This window comes from Rhineura floridana, chromosome 3 (genome assembly GCF_030035675.1).
Source record: "Rhineura floridana isolate rRhiFlo1 chromosome 3, rRhiFlo1.hap2, whole genome shotgun sequence".
NCBI lineage: Eukaryota > Metazoa > Chordata > Lepidosauria > Squamata > Rhineuridae > Rhineura > Rhineura floridana.
In genome coordinates, this window is record NC_084482.1 from 57,175,007 (window position 1) to 57,188,366 (window position 13,360).

At 42.7% G+C, this 13,360-nt stretch overlaps 1 protein-coding gene and 1 long non-coding RNA gene across 3 annotated transcripts in view; one reads left to right on the top strand and one right to left on the bottom strand.

Annotated features, from left to right (window-relative positions):
* On the bottom strand, positions 1 to 10,355 carry LOC133379890 (uncharacterized). Its single transcript, XR_009761297.1, has 3 exons — positions 9,762 to 10,355; positions 3,561 to 3,737; positions 1 to 2,021 (listed from the first exon to the last, which is right to left on the bottom strand). It is a non-coding gene; the product is annotated as an uncharacterized LOC133379890 (long non-coding RNA).
* LOC133379889 (ankyrin repeat domain-containing protein 40-like) overlaps positions 9,949 to 13,360 on the top strand; it is a 19,067-nt gene continuing 15,655 nt past the window's right edge. The window contains exon 1 of one of the 2 annotated variants that reach the window (XM_061616013.1): positions 9,949 to 10,402. In XM_061616013.1, coding sequence (XP_061471997.1) covers positions 10,284 to 10,402 — 119 coding nt within the window. In that variant the 5' untranslated portion in view covers positions 9,949 to 10,283. The remainder of the gene's footprint in view (positions 10,403 to 13,360) is intronic. The other variant, XM_061616012.1, reaches the window with a different exon arrangement.

Genomic DNA, 13,360 nt, shown 5'->3' on the forward strand with positions numbered 1-13,360 from the left:
TTATTTTCTTTTCTTAGTTTATTTATTTATTTATTATTTTATTAGATTTCTAAACCGCCCTATAGCTTTCTAGCTCTCAGGGCGGTGTACAAAAGGTAAAAACAGATTAAAACAGTTTTAAAACAGTTTGCTTTATTGTCAGCCTTTTTTCCTTTTTCTTTAAAGTTGGGGTCAAACTGGATGCTCAGTCACATCAATGTTTTCCCTGAGTTTTTATTGTTGTTTTACCCAAAGCAGCTGCAGTAAGCTGCAGTCTGGAGCAGAAGATCACCAGGAGGGGAAGGGGCTTCACTCTTGCCTGCAGTCACTTTTTTCTTGTCAAAATCCCTCTGAACTCTGCTTTTGCCCCACAAATGTGGACACATCCAGATTTTCCCTTTCAGGGCAAAAAGCAACTGGGGATTTGGGATTCTGATGGGAAACCAGCCTGCATGGAAAAAGAGTTAAACACTAATTTGCCTAGTGCACACTATATCATTTTTATCTTGCCCTTCCTCCAAGGAGTTCTTGTCAATGTACATAGTCACCTCTTAATCCTCCCAGCAACCTTGTGAAGTAGGTTAGGCTGAGAAATAGTAACTGACCCAAAATCATCCAGTGAGCTTCATGGTTGATTGGGGAACTGAACCCAGGCCACCCCAGTCTAAGTCCAACACTCTCTAACCACTATTCTACAATGCCCATCTATAATCTTCTGCTCACACTGCAGCTTCCTACAGCTGTTTTGGGTAAATAGCTGCCAACCTTCAAGCAACAACATTACCTTTATTTTGGTGTATGATATAGCAGCCATCTGATAATGGTTTCTGGAGAGAACACTTTTGATGACTTTAGCATAAATTGAAAGAGGTTGGCAAATCAAATTCCACATTAGAGGCAAATGCAATGTTTGTTTAGTGCTTGTTCGGATAAATTACATTTAGAAAAAGAGCTGTGTAAGGAACAAATACTTTAGAGGATAAGACTGAGATCTTAACTGAATACTGACCAGAACAATGGGAGGGGTGGTGGGAGAGAAGAGGAACACAAAAGAAAAAACAAGTATCTTGTGATGTGGCATGTTTACTTCTGAAATGCACAGTGAGTTCTAATTTTTAAGAATATTGGGTCAATCAGAGGATTACAGCACAGGAGAGTAGAGCAGGAGTGGCAGGCAGCAGCCTAATGTCAAATAAACACTCCACTAATCCTCTCCCACACTGACATGTGAGTGGTAAAATCATGCTGCCTAAGGGGAAAAAACTATAATTAACTATGCTGAAGGCAAACCACAAAGGGTTTGTGCTCCTTCAGAGTGTATGTATATAGAGGAGAGGGGTCAAACCTGTATATTTTACAATATAGTGACTCACCTGATAGCAGGTGGGCGGGAAGGACCTTAGATCAATGACAGAGAGCACATGCACGTGTACATGCAGAAGGGTCAATCCCCATCATTTCCAGATAGGGCTCAAAAAGACTCCAACACCCTGGAGAGCAGCTGCCAGTTGGTGTAGAGACAATACTGAACTAGATGAACCTATTGGTCTGGCTCAAGGCAGCTTCCTGTGTCCCCATGATCACCGGAGAAGAAAAAATCCATCTGGATGTGATCGCCTTTTATAGTGAGTATATGAGAGTCAGCTGCCAAGGAAAGAAGGTCAAGAAATCAAAGGGGAATGATTTCAGCAAAGCAAAAAGACTAGACAATTAGTCAAAATATCTAGAAAAGTGACAGTTCTGCTTCCATCCCCCAGTCAAAATGATATGGCTTGAGTGATGTGAGAGGATGTATGCCTCAAGAGCAACAGGAATTCAAACAGTTGTGATTGTAGGCAGGATGCAAGAGGAGCCAAAAAGAGAATATAAGAACATAAAAAGATCCTGCTGGATCAGGCGAATGGCCCATCCAGTCTAGCATCTTGTTCTCCCAGTTGCAAACCAGATGCCCGTGGGAAGCTAGCAAGCAGTATCTGAATGCAACAGCACTCTCCCCTTCTGAGGTTTCCAGCAACTGGCATTCAGAAGCATGCTGCCTCCACCTGTGGAAGTAATACATATCCATCAGTGTTAATAGCCATTAATAGCCTTATCCTCAGTGAATTTGTCTAATCCCCTTTTAAAGCCATCCAAGTTGGTGGCCTTTGCTGCTTCTTGGAAGAGCAAATTCCATAGTTTAACTTTGTGCCGTATGAAGAAGTACTTTCTTTTGTCTGTCCTGAATCTTCCATCATTCAGCTTCACTGGATGTCCTCGAGTTCTAGTGTTGTGAGAGAGGGAGAAAACTTTGCTTTCCACTTTCTCCATACCATGCATAATTTTGTACATGTCTACATGTTATCAGATCAGAATAGTTAATGGGCATTTTTATTTGAACACAGAAGAGGGTTAAAAATGAAACAAAAACTAACAATCAAAGTTTGTAAAGGCCCAAGAGAACATGCTAGTGGAGATTATTCTAGTGGAGATAAACTGGACAGTCATCTGTTGGGAATGCTTTGATTTGGATTCCTGCATTGCGCAGGGGGTTGGACTTGATGGCCTTATAGGCCCCTTCTAACTCTACTATTCTATGATTCTATGAATTCAAAATACAATCATCTGGTACCCCTAGAATTTAAAAATTGGATTTAGGCCCCTTACTTTGAATTTTATAAATAAATAAATTTTAGCAGGCATTTTAGCATGTGTTTTTAAATTGTTTTTTAAAAATGTGTTTTTAAATTTGTATATTTGTATATTTGTATATTTGTTTTTAATGTTTTTAATTATTGTAAGCCACCCAGAGAGCTTCGGCTATGGGGCGATATACAAATGTAATAAATAATAATAATAAATAAAAATATATTTTTGAACTCTGTTATGTTCAGGTTTTCAACATTATCTGCAAGCAAAATTAGGAACACACACCAATATTTTGCTACTGCACAACAGCAGACATATAGAGTTGGCTACATTTTTACTGGGCTTGCTTTTGTTTTGTTATCACCAGGTGTATAGGGATGGGTGGTGAGGTAAGTTTCACCTTCTTATATTAAGTGTGTGAGGTCAGGTCGCAGTTAAAGTCCCAGGAGGAGGACTAATACAACCCTATTCAGACATCATCTTGACCCTTCTTGAAGAGATGTCAATATGTTGTTTTTTAAATCTGACATTCCAATTTATTTTTAAAAATTAAATTAGATTAAAAATTAGATTAAAAATCTAAACAAAGAAGAGGCTGTTTTAAGGAACAGTCATCATCAGCCACTGAGAATACTGTTCTCTTCAAATATTAAATAGTCTGATCTCTTAAAATAATTAAACTGTTTTTGAAATAAAGTTAACAACATCATATTGTAATAGGCTATACTATCATCATAGTACCATTTATACATTCTTTTGCAGTACACACCCACTGAAAATTCTATAAACATTGTATTGTAGAAAAGCATTTCAGCAGCTTTCTGTGAAATAGCAAAAATAGTGTTTGACATTCTTTTTATTGTTCTCTTGTGACCTCTAGTGGCTTGAGAAAGTGACTTGCAAATGGCAGTCCCTTCAGAAATACCGAAAACTCTAAGTATTTTTCCCACACATACCTCATCTAGGACAGCATTACTGTCATGGCCCCGTCAGAGGACTCATCAGACGAGGATGACTCGGGAGTAACAGCAGCAGACCCAGAAGCAGCAGACCCAGAAGGAGAAACGGAGGAAACTCCTGAGAACCCAGCTCCTCCCCCTCAGCTGCAGAGCACCCCAGATACAGCTGAAGCCCTGCAGAACGTAGACAGCAGAAGGTCAGGCAGAAGAGGGGCAGGCCTGTCCACTTAAGGGCAAAACGCTGAGGGCTCACACCTGCTGACAAACCTGCTCCTTAAAAGTCAAACCTTGGCTTCAGCTTGTTGCTAACTACAACGTCAGGCATGGCTTCGTGTGTTTCTAGTTTCCCTGAATCTTACCTTGGACTGACCCCTTGGCAATTGAACCCGGACCTCTACTGACCTCACTTCTGGCTTGGCACGTAAGCTTAGGACGGGCCTTGCCCTTATCATGCTTCATCCTCGTTAACCTGGCAGATTTATGACCAGACTGCCAGCTAAGGACTTTCCCGCCCTGATAACTACCCAGGAATTTCCAGCCCCCACCGGCACTGCTGTCTCAGTGCAGAGCTGACAATTACTACTTCATTATTGTTGTTTCAATTATTTCTATAGCGCCATCACTACTGTTCATGGCACATTACACAGCAACATAAGCAGAACAGACAAGTCCTTGCCCCACAAAGAATTCATCCACATTGATGGCCTATTACTATTATTGTTACTGTTATAACTGATTGTTTGGAAATGGACTACCTTCAAGTTGATTTTGACTTTTGATGACCCTATGAATAGGGTTTCCATGGTAAGTGATATTCAGAGGGGGTTTACCATTGCCTCCCTCTGAGGCTGTGAGGCAGTGACTGGCCCAAGGTCACCCAGTGAGCTTCATGGCTGTGTGGGGATTCGAACCCTGGTCTCCCAGGTTGTAGTCCAACATCTTAACCACTACACCACACTGGCTTAGTGAAGGTTTATTCTAAAAGTTCCTTCCAGCCTGTGCTGGGAAAGGATACTTCATCACTTTTTAGTTCAGAAAGTATATAATCATTACATATATGCATTCTACGGTACCTGACACAAATATTGGAGAGCATCAGAGTACCCCCTAAGCTAGCCTGGAACTGTTTTCGTTCAGGCCTGGGGGTGGTTGAAGAGTGAGGAGGAAGAAAAGACATCTCCCCTCTTTACCCACCCTTTCACTCTTGTGCTATATAGCACTAGGGTTACAGAAATACCACAAATAGATAGAAGGCTCAGTTTTGAGGCTGGTCAGTCAGTCAGAGTATTCTATTATACAGCCACAAGAGTGGCTGTATACTATAGCCAGCGTGGAATTTTCACATTCCTCAATGTTAAATTGAAAATACCCCCCAAGCCATTCTGATGCTTCCATAAGCTCATTTCAAAACAAAACCTTACAAATCTTACAGTCCTGAACTCAGAAACGCTTGCTTAACAACCCTGTCAATTTTCATAGCGATACATAAAACAGTCAGAGAGAATCAAGAGTTCAAAGTCTAAAAAGAGAGAGAAAAAATCCAGAGCCCTTTTGGACTTTTTTCTTTGAGTTCTCGTAATCTGTTGAAATTCATTAAAAATCAGCCATGTTCACAGAGTACCTGTAAGCCTAATACTGACCTTGCCCCATACTCTGACCTTCATCTTCTGCAGTTTAAGTTAAAAAAAATGCCTGGCTGATTTTTAATTAATTTAAGAAATTTTGGCTAGCAGCCTATGATAACGCGGGGCACGCTCAGTAAGAACCAACTGTCAGTGTTCTAAAGCCCTCACAGCTGCTTGGCTTGCCTAATCAGGGGGCCCCACCCACACCAGACTTTGATTTCACATGAGACAGTCATGGCTTCCCTCAGAGAATCCTGGGAAGTGTGAAGGGTGCTGAGAGGAGACTCCTGTTCCACTGAGAGTGCTTCAGTGGCCAGACTGGTTTAACAGTCAGCCACTCTGACTGAAGGTCTGTGAGGGGAACAGGGCGTCTCCTAGCAACTGTCAGCACCCTTCACTAACTACACTTCCCTGGATTCTTTGAGAGAAGCCATTACTGCCCAAAGTGAAATCAAGGCCTGGTGTGGATGTGGCCAGGGACAGCTTTGGTTTAAATTTGGGTGGGAGGCTACATGTGCCTGCTGTAGAATAAAAAGGTGGCGGAAATGCTGAAAAACAATGCTACTGTGCACAATGTTTTCCTTTTGGAAAGGGGCTTCCCTTCTGCTCAGTGCCCATCTACCCAATCTCCTCCCCCTCCCCTCCCTGCCCCTCCCCCAGCTCAGTGTTGGACTACAACATGGGAGACCAGGGTTCGAATCCCCACACAGCCATGAAGCTCCCTGGGTGACCTTGGGCCAGTCACTGCCTCTCAGCCTCAGAGGAAGGCAATGGTAAAACCACCTCTGAATACTGTTCAGCATGAAAACCCTATTCATAGGGTCAACATAAGTCAGGATCGACTTGAAGGCAGTCCATTTCCATTTTCAAACGATTGCACAGAAATAAATCCCACTGATCTCAAAAAGTATGCAAATGATCAAACCCATCCTCCCTTCTCCCTCCTATCCCCTCTCTCTTGCCCCTTCCCTCCCCCTCCCCTTCCAATACTCCCCTTCCCCCTCCTCCCCTTCTCCCCATGATCAGTTTTACCTATCTTAAGCATGATTGCATAGGAGTAAATCACATTGAACTCAATAAGCATGCAAATGATCAGACCTGCTTTTCCCCTCTTTCCCCTCCCCTCCCCTCTTCCTTCTTCCTCCTCTCTTGCCCAGCTCTCCCCCTCCCCCCAGTCAGTTTTACCTATCCTAAGCATGATTGCATGGGTGTAAATCACACTGAATTCAATAATCATGCAAATGATCAAAACTGTCCTTCTCCTCCCCTCCCCATACAGCCTGCTCCCATCCCAGTCCTCCCCTATGCATTTCCTCCCCTCCCTCCTCCTCCCCTCCCCATCCCCTGTGGTCAGTTTCCCCTATCATAAGCATGATTTCAGGGGAATAAATCCCACTGAACTCAATAAGCATGCAAATGATCAATCCATTCCCAGCAAACTTGGACAGGATCCCATTTCTTATCTCCCGGATTAAAAAGCAGAGAAATTCACGAATAGGCAAAAAACCTTGCAGTTTAAGAACGTAGCTATAGTCCACAGCTATTTCTATCTAAAAAGCAGGGAAATTGGGCAGCTATAGTGAATACACCAGGGGAGCAGGAGACCTGAACTTCTCTCTGAGATATTGGACTGCCCTACAAATTGGTCAAAATGCAAACACCATTTGGGTTGGTCTTTCAAAGTCCAATCCACTTGCTGTGTAGCTTGCAAAAATTTGGTAACATGTGCCTCTGAGCATATGGTGAGTGGTGGCAACACCTGCAATCAGCCCAAATAATAGAAAGAAGACATGTGCTGTGCTGATCTTGTTTTAGCTGGGAGGAAGCGACATTATTAAGACAGTTGATATAGTTCAGATGGTCACTTTAAATATGTCTGATTTACTTCGCAATTTTAGTGAAGTTTCCTTTAGGAAATCATTTTATTTTGTTTCTATTTCTGTGAGTATGTGGAGTACAGCAACACTGCAAAATTTACACTAAAAAAACTCCAAACATAATTGTGGAATAATGGCACTGACTTCTGCAGAATAGTCTCCAGTGGACCTCAGGAATGTCTCAGTTTGCACAAGATAAAACAGTGGGAGGAGAAATATATTCTAGCAAACTTCTAGGTGTGCTCTATGTTTTTAATTGACCGTGCCCACCTTGCCTTAAATAAAGTGGTTTAAACATAGCAGGCTGAAAACATGCATCCTCTTTTTTCCAACAGCTAGAGTCATTGCTGAAGTAGCAACATATTGGAATCAGTCTGATTTTACATCAAACTGCAGTTTCAGATTCAACTGTTAATGCACCTAAAATAAAAATAGAATATAACCTCCAATTTGAAACACAAAAGGCTGTCTTCACCATCATATGACATTGATCAATAAAAAGGCTTTGAGATTAATAAAAATAAATTTGACACAGATTTCTAGGATGAATAATGAGGGAAATAAAATTTTCTAGTTTAGATTCTCTGCAGAAACATTAGTAACACAGGAAAGAAGCAAAGTAAGAAGAACACCAACAAGCATACAAAAATATAATTCTCTATCTTTGGAGATGGCAGGTGTTGCCACCACTCAGCATATGCTCAGAGGCACAGGTTACCAAATTCTTGCAAGCTCACAGCAAGTGGATTGGACTGTGAAAGACCAACCCAAATGGTGTTTGCATTTTGACCAATTTGTAGGGCAGTCCAATATCTCAGAGAGGAGTTCAGGTCTCCTGCTCCCCTGGTGCATTCACTATAGCTGCCCAGTTTCCCTGCTTTTTAAAGTTTGATAGAAATATCTGTGGGCTATAGCTACATTCTTAAACCACAAGGTTTTTTGCCTATTAGTGAATTGTTATATAGTTTGGAGGGGGTCTGGAGTGGGGAAAAGAGAGGTTTCCTTTTTTTCTCATGACATATTCCCATATAGAACAGAGGGGACAGTTTTTTAAAATTGATGGCACACATCTCCACAACCTAATCCACTGTAAGATGTTAGGGTCATGAGCAGACAGTTTTCCTCCCTTCCCCTACCCCCTATTTTCATCCCCAGTCCTCAGCATTCTGTATCTTAACTGATCTCCACCTGCCTTCCATTCCTCCCTTTAAACCTTTTCCTTTTATTTTCAAGACAAACAATACACACATAAAAAAGAAGTAAATATGGCATTGTACTCTTTCTGTATGTGTGAACTGACAAAAAGAATCAACCCTATTCACAAATGAGAACACCAGAAGGAGTCAGCATAACTTTAAACCCTCCGTGTCTTAACTGTTTTCACCCATAGACTAAACTGAAAGACTCACACAATTTGCCATACTTCTGGTTCTTTTTTTAAAATGTTTTGTCTGCCTCCAGGGTGGAGATGAGAATTGCCCACAGAAAACTGGATTTAACATAGTTGTAATTAGGTGGCAGCATCCCACCCTGCCTGCCCACCTGCCCAAAAATGTACCAACAAAGGCTGCAGTTCCTTTTTAGCAGTCAGTGTGACCTGAAAGTTCCCTTGCTAGACAATTAAATGATTTATGGTCAAACTTCATGTAATGGTATATGCATTTTTGCCTTAAACACAACACTAAAAAAAAAGCTGTCTTGACCAAGATTGGGATCATGGTGGGCAGGGCGGAGAAATTTAACTGTTTGCCCCTGCTATACTTTCAGCAAACTCCCTGAAGCTGCTATTGGCATTGGGAGGAAAATTCCCATTGGCAAATTAAAAATAATCAGGTTAATAGTACAGTTTCTGATGGCTTCTGAATTTTGTCTTCAGTTTCAAAAATTTTCAACCACTTTTGAAATGAAAACCTCATGATTGTATCACACACCCCTTTGTGGGTTTCGTTGGTTTTGGTTTTGTTAAAACCAACAACGCTGCGTTCCACTATGTCTATTGTTTTAAATTATTGTATGTTCTAGAATGTTTTAGCCTCACTGAAGTTCCCTTTTTCCCCAGAGAATCACTGACTCCTTCATATATTGCCTAACACTGCAATCCCAGGCATACTCACTAGGGAGTAAGTCCCATCAAGCAATTAGACTTGCTTCCAAGTTAACATGTATAGGACTGGAATACAGAGCTCCAATCCTGTGTACAATTAGGCCGTTTAAGGATGCAGTCTTAAGCCGCCCTGGGCTCCTGCTGGGAGGAAGGGCGGGATATAAATAAATAAATACAATTTACACTGGGATATAAACCTGATTTAAATCAATGAGCTATTTACTTTCAGTAAGCATAGCAAGGCTCACATTGTAAAGTCCATTGAAACCAATGGGATGTAAGCACTCTTAACTGACCTCCAAATTGGAGCCCAAGGTTTCTGTCACAAGTCTCAGCATATAAATAAAGAAACAATAAGGCTATTAACATGTTTCATGTTTATCTCATGATTCAGCCAGTGGTGCCGGATCTATAGTCTTTTCCCTTTTTAATGCCGTTTTACCCATTTGTTGTGCTTTCCCTTCCTTGTAAAATACATAAATTTATTTATTTATTTTTTTAAAATTGCCTATGGCAAACTTTTAATTTAGACCTAGTTGTTGTATAGTATAATGTTTTTGCCAATATTTACGTTATGGGAGTACATACTAACCTTCAGAAATAACCTAGAAAGCCACTTCAAATGAAGCTCGAAGAATACATTGTTTAAACGCCTGTTGTAATTTTTGTTGTTAAAGCATTTGCGTCCGGCAGTGGCTCTCAGTGACATGCCATCTCACAGAATTCCTGTGTTGCCAAGGGAACGGAACGGGGCTTAGCATCACTAATCCGAGACGCGGCCTCGCTGCGCTCCATGCTGGTTTCTGAATGTATCATCTGCGACCAGGTCCCCTGCTCAAGCCGAAAGATTTCTTCCTCTGTGAGAGGAACAACATTTTTCCCGCTCACCTTTGGACCGGCCAAGCACTGCAGGGCCACGTAGGAACCAGAGGCTCCTGCCTTGTGTGTCACTGAGAATAGAGTCCCGCAGGCAAGCCAGAGAGCGAGGTGGGAAAGCGGCGGCGGCGGCGGCGGCGGCAGTAGTAGCAGCAGCAGTTCCCACTCTCTGCAGGGGTGTGGAAGGGACACTTGTGGGCCAGCCACACCAGTGAGCGTTGGGGAAGGGAGAAACGGGATGAGCAGCCATTTGGAGGAGAGGCTCAGGGAAGCTGCTGCTCTAGGTGACCTAGAGGAGGTGCAGACGCTGCTCCACAAGGGGGTGGAGGTGAATGCCCAGAATGAAATCAATGGCTGGTAAGACTCCTTTTCTCTCCTCCCCAGGCCTTCTGTGCAGTGTTCCTTATTCCCACTGGAGCAGTAGGGCAGTCACTCTACACTACGCCACTTTCCAAAATATGTATGGTGGGACAAAACATGTTACACGCAAATACAACTTCAGCCCGTGTTCAAGAGCATCCCCCCCCCGCAGCCTTGCATCTCTCTGTGCCCCCACCCTCGCTCTGTAATTCGTGTTGACTAAGAATTCGTCTTAAAGGCAAGTTACAGGGACGTTCAACAAAGGGGGCAAAACCTCACCAACAACTGACAAAAAGAGGTGGGCCAAGTATCCCACTATGTGTCTTGACAGTGGGCTGCCTGGTTATGAAATTGTAAGCTCAATATTGGTGGAGTTTTGACATTTGGAGACTTCGGAGCTCTCACTCTTGAGGGCCAACCTATGCATCACTCTTGAGATCGATTATTGGATCTCCCAGCACATTGATTTTCACTTACAGGGAGCCATGGTGATTGGGAGGGAGAAATAAATTGGATCAGAGCAGCAGTGTTAGTCCCTGGTGGGACAAGAGGGAGAAGTTAGCTTGGGGAAATGGTGTGAGGGGAGAGGATTAAATAACAGCCTCTCCAGTGCTCCTGTTGTGTTCTAGCAACCCCCCCCCCCAAGATTAGTCTTGGTTCTCCTGTGTAACATGTAGTTGTGCAGTTTGGCCCTTAACCAGTGTTATCCAGAGCGCAGATGACAAAATAATACAATCTTGTGTTTTCCCCATAAGATCAAGCATAGTTTCTATTATTTTCTGATGCAAATTCTTGTATGAGAAAATTGTTATGGACACTGAGCAAATTGGAACCCTTGCTATATAGGAATGAGCAGTTATCTGAGGATGCCTCTGTATGGAGAGTGCCTTTACTGCTCTGCTTAAAACTTCCCAAAGTTGAAAACATGACAAGTGTTATACAAATATACACATGAAACTGCTTTATGCAGAGTCAGACCATTGGGCTATTTAATCCAGGTGCCTAACCTGTGGCCCTCCATAAGTTGTTGGACTACATCTCCCATTGTACCTTCACATTGGCTGTGCTGGCTGGAGTTGATGGGATTTGTAGTTCAACAATATCTGAAGAGCCACAGGTTAGCTCCCCTGATCTAGCCTAACATCTTTTCCAGCTGGCAGTGGCTCAGGAAGAGTGTTAGAGACCTGGATAGGATAATTAAACTGTGGAATTTGTTGCCATAGGATGCATCTGGTGATGGCCACCAATTTGGACAGGTTAAAAGGAGTAAGACAAATTCATGGAGGATAAGGCTATCAAATATTAGTCATGATGGCTGTGTAATACCTCCAGTATTTGAGGTAGTATGTCTCTGAACAACATTGCTAGGGAATACAAGTGGGAAGAGTGCTGTTGCCCTCATGTCCTACTCATGAGCTTCTCATAGGCATCTTGTTAGCCAGTGTGGAAACAGGATGTTGCACTAGGTGGGCGTTTGGTCTGATCTAGCACTTCTCTTCTTGTGTCCTTACAAATTTGGGGCTTTCCGAATATAGAATATATCCTTTTCCCTAGAATTACAGTCCCTCTCCTATTTAATCACATCTAACGAGAACAAGGATTCATGGGAAGGATGTCTTCATTATGATCTTTGTATGAGTGCAAACTGGTTAAAAACAAGTGTGACACTCCAGAATGTTCAAACCAAGTCTGAAGAGAGTAGCTTTTTACAGTCATTTGGTCCTTGAAGTAGTTTGCATGTTTTTGTTTCAGTTTTTGTGTCCCCCCTTGGGCCAGACCTCGCAACAGAACTTGCCCAAGCAGCTCTCCCGGCATTCAACTCCTCCGAGAATCAGACTAATTCAGATGTCTTACCACAAGAAACCGCCGTAAAACAATCTACAAATAGCCATGCCACCCACCTTAACTTGCGAGTAATCCCCTCAGCACTCCAGGAATGCCTCTTGAGTCCAACAATAACTGAATATACTAAGAATAACGAGATTTTTAATTCCCCCTCATTTCCTTGCCATGACAAACACCCCTGGTCATCATCCCAGGGCAAACCAACTCCTCCCAAAATGGAGAATACACTGACGTTGCCTGCAACTGAACTTGCCACAATAAAAAAATTATCTCGGAATGCTATGACCTTCTGGTGGTCATAGCTGAATTCCACAAACAAGGCGAGAGAACCAGCACTGAGGGCATTTCCTCTTCCCGGCTCCCCCAAGCATCACCCATTATACCAGTGGCAGAAAGAGCGTCAATGAACCCAGGAAAGCCACACCGTGGAAAAGGAAAAGAAAAACACAAACCCCTTACCCAGAAAAAGAGCAAAAACATCAAATTAAAGGGGAAAAGTCTGAAAGCAGTCTCAAATACTAAGAGACTGAATTTCAAAAGGCTCTTCAACCTGTTCGAAAAACCAAAACAGGCTTCACTTAAAACTCCCCAAAAAGGAAGGATCACTCAACTTCCTAATATGGAGCACGCCAATGAACACACGGCAGGACCAGATTTCTCCTTATCCTACCCTTCAGCAGACAAAACAAGTACTTGCCAGCCCCCCCTGGTCTTCCCAGAACACAAAGCAGCCTCCATACACACATCTGCCAGTTCACAAGATCAAGGGCAACACGCTATCTATCTGGGCTCTGTCTCTTTGCCTAAGGACCAAATTAAACCCGGATTCACCCCTAACCCCATAACCAGCCAGGCTTGGAAACTGACTCTCAGTCGTCAAAGCCTAATTTTATCCAGTTTTCCAAAAAACCCAGGTGCCTGGTCCTTTGACCACCGCAAAGCTCGCTTTCTTCACCTGGCAAAAAAGATCGCCCCCCATTGTGGCACTATCACCAACATCATTGACATCGAATACCTACTTCACAATTACCGGCACGCCCGAGCCATGATAACTTTTCGGACCTGGGCATCTGTACAACTCCTCTACAAAGAAAAAGGCAAATTTCTTCA